Here is a 2,500-nt window from a genome sequence, read left to right on the forward strand (position 1 = left end):
GTACATGTCAATGTGTCCTTCCCAGCCTGTCTTCTTGTATTTCTTTAGTGGGACTCTGAAGGTTTTTGTCATAATGAGGCAGAACTCAGTGAAAATGACTCATCTCCATGAAGACGGTTGTTCTGTCTTTTCTTTTGTAGTTACTGCCGCAAACAAGGGAGGAAAATGAGATAATGGAGGCATTGTTGTCTGTCAGAATCAGATTTCTGTTTATCATTTGATTCATGATCTATACTCTGTTTTCAGCTCATTTAAAATAAAACATTTTTATCAATGGTAAATTTAAAAAATCCCTTATAAATTTTCTCCACTTTTATATTATATATTATATTATAATATTTTAATATTCTTGAATAGAATATATATTTATTTTAATTTCTATAAAAACAACGATAAACAGTTTGGCAGCTCTCGTCAGTGGGACAGTAAAAATGATCATTAAAAGACAAACATTAAAATCACATCATAAAAACAATAAAAGAAAGCTCTGAGAAAGAAAGTGCAAAGCAGCTTTTTAATGTACGGGATGGCTTTTTGGGACAAAAGCTGAAAAAGTATTGCTTAAGATCTTTTCACCTGAACTTCAGACAGCTGACTCAACATGAGCTCTCACAGATGTTTAAACAGGTTTCCATTTTTTCCTGATTCTAACAGGCAAATCAAAGGTTATGAATAATGAAGCAAATATAAGAGCTAGTGAAGTTACCAAGATGGATGAAGGTGACGGGTTTGTTTCTGACTCTGCCATCGTCTCAGAACTTCACAGATGGGATGGCAGCTTTGGTGAAGTTCTTTGTTTGTTACTTTGTTTAATATGTTGAACTAGAAGATAGCATGATAAAATGATTTTTTGTTTTTGTTTTTGTCTGTTTTCTATTTTTTTTTTTTTATTATATATATATATTTATATATATTTTTTTCTCTCTCTTATTTCATTGTTTTGATGTGTATGTATGTTTGTTTATTCATTTCTAAAGATGTTGCTGCTTCTTTTCTTGGGGGTAGTTTATTTTTTTTGATTCATTCAACATCTTATGTTGAAATGAAATGACCATATGGATGAAACAACTCTTTGAAAAAAATAAAAACAAAGCATAAAAAAAAAAAAAAATAGCATGATAGCAGCCACTATAAATCAAATGGAGACCTTTAATCAGACATGATCACGTTTAATGTTCTGGTAATGTTTGGTTATTCCTCCTCCTCTCTTTCATTACCTTTCTGCTCATTGTTTTTGCTTCCATCATGCAGCTGTTTATATCAGAAACTAGAGCTATTTCTATTCATCTGAAACTGCTTTGAGCACTTTATAAAGTTAAAATAGGTCAGTATTGATTTTCCTTGATGCCCCAAAATGTCCAAAAAATCAATAATTATTGATTTAAAAAAAAAAAAAAAATCAACTATTCTGCTTCTTCTTCTTTTGTTACAAACGTTTCCCTTCCCTCACCTTCCCTTCTCTCTCGCCTCCTTCAGGATGATAACTGGGGGGAAACCACCACCGCCGTGACAGGCACCTCTGAGCTGAGTATTTCCCAGGAGGACGTGGTCGGTCTGGGGAAGGAGATCCAGGACCGGACCCAAGGCTTCCGTCGTTTCCTCCCCCTGGCTGTGGGATTGTGCGTGGGGCTGCTGGTGGTGGCCACGCCCCTCGTCTTCCTCCTCCTCCCGGTCGTCATGTGGCCCGACAGACTGCAGGCTTGCGGGGCCGCCTGCGAGGGTCTCTTCCTCTCCATCTCCTTCAAACTCCTCATCCTCCTGGTGGCCATCTGGGCCTTGTTCCTGCGACAGGGTCGAGCCGGTCTGCCCCGGGTGTGTGTGTACCGCGCCTTCCTCACCACACTCACACTCCTGCTCACCATGTCTTACTGGCTCTTCTATGGGGTCAGAATCCTCGATGCTCAGGTGGGTTTCAAACTTTGCTAAAGTTAGAGCTTAAAGGGATACTTCACCCATTAGCATTAATCTTTGTAACATTAGAAACCTGGTAGTATTTTTGAATGGTTGTGCATCCCGCCCTCATTTTCCCCTGAGATGTGAAATCTTTGTATTTCTGAGTCTGTAAAGGAGCTTCCAGTGACGCAGAATGACGATTGATTTGTAGTGGTTAGCGGGGTGAAACTACAACGCTAGTTCCTCATATTTTCGACCACTGAAGCTACAGACCAATCACAGATCAGTGGGTGGGAACTCACTCCCAGAATCGAAACTTAACGTCCGCCATATTGCTTGGAAGCTATGCTAACAGGCTCTATGGAGAAAGCTGATAATGGCGAAAAAATATAAATATAGCGGCGAGACGGCTGCTGCCGACAGGCCGGCGGAACTGGCGGGGCTGGCGTTTGCAGCTGGCCGCAGCTGCTGCGACACAAGACCGGCCTGTTGGCAGCAGCCGTCTTGTGGCTATATTGCTGTATTATTGGCCGCCGCCGGCTGCTGCCAGCTCAGCAGCTGAGACGTGATGTCTGCCTGTCTGCGGCGGTGAGGACGAGGAGGCGGG

At 41.2% G+C, this 2,500-nt stretch overlaps 1 protein-coding gene across 1 annotated transcript in view; it reads left to right on the forward strand.

Annotated features, from left to right (window-relative positions):
* The window catches only part of LOC132986581 (vang-like protein 1), a 31,380-nt gene that overhangs the window by 15,683 nt on the left and 13,197 nt on the right, over positions 1 to 2,500 (forward strand). Inside the window, exon 4 of the mRNA XM_061053039.1 lies at positions 1,477 to 1,905. Coding sequence (XP_060909022.1) covers positions 1,477 to 1,905 — 429 coding nt within the window. The remainder of the gene's footprint in view (positions 1 to 1,476; positions 1,906 to 2,500) is intronic.

Source organism: Labrus mixtus, chromosome 13, assembly GCF_963584025.1.
Source record: "Labrus mixtus chromosome 13, fLabMix1.1, whole genome shotgun sequence".
In the NCBI taxonomy this organism is placed as follows: domain Eukaryota; kingdom Metazoa; phylum Chordata; class Actinopteri; order Labriformes; family Labridae; genus Labrus; species Labrus mixtus.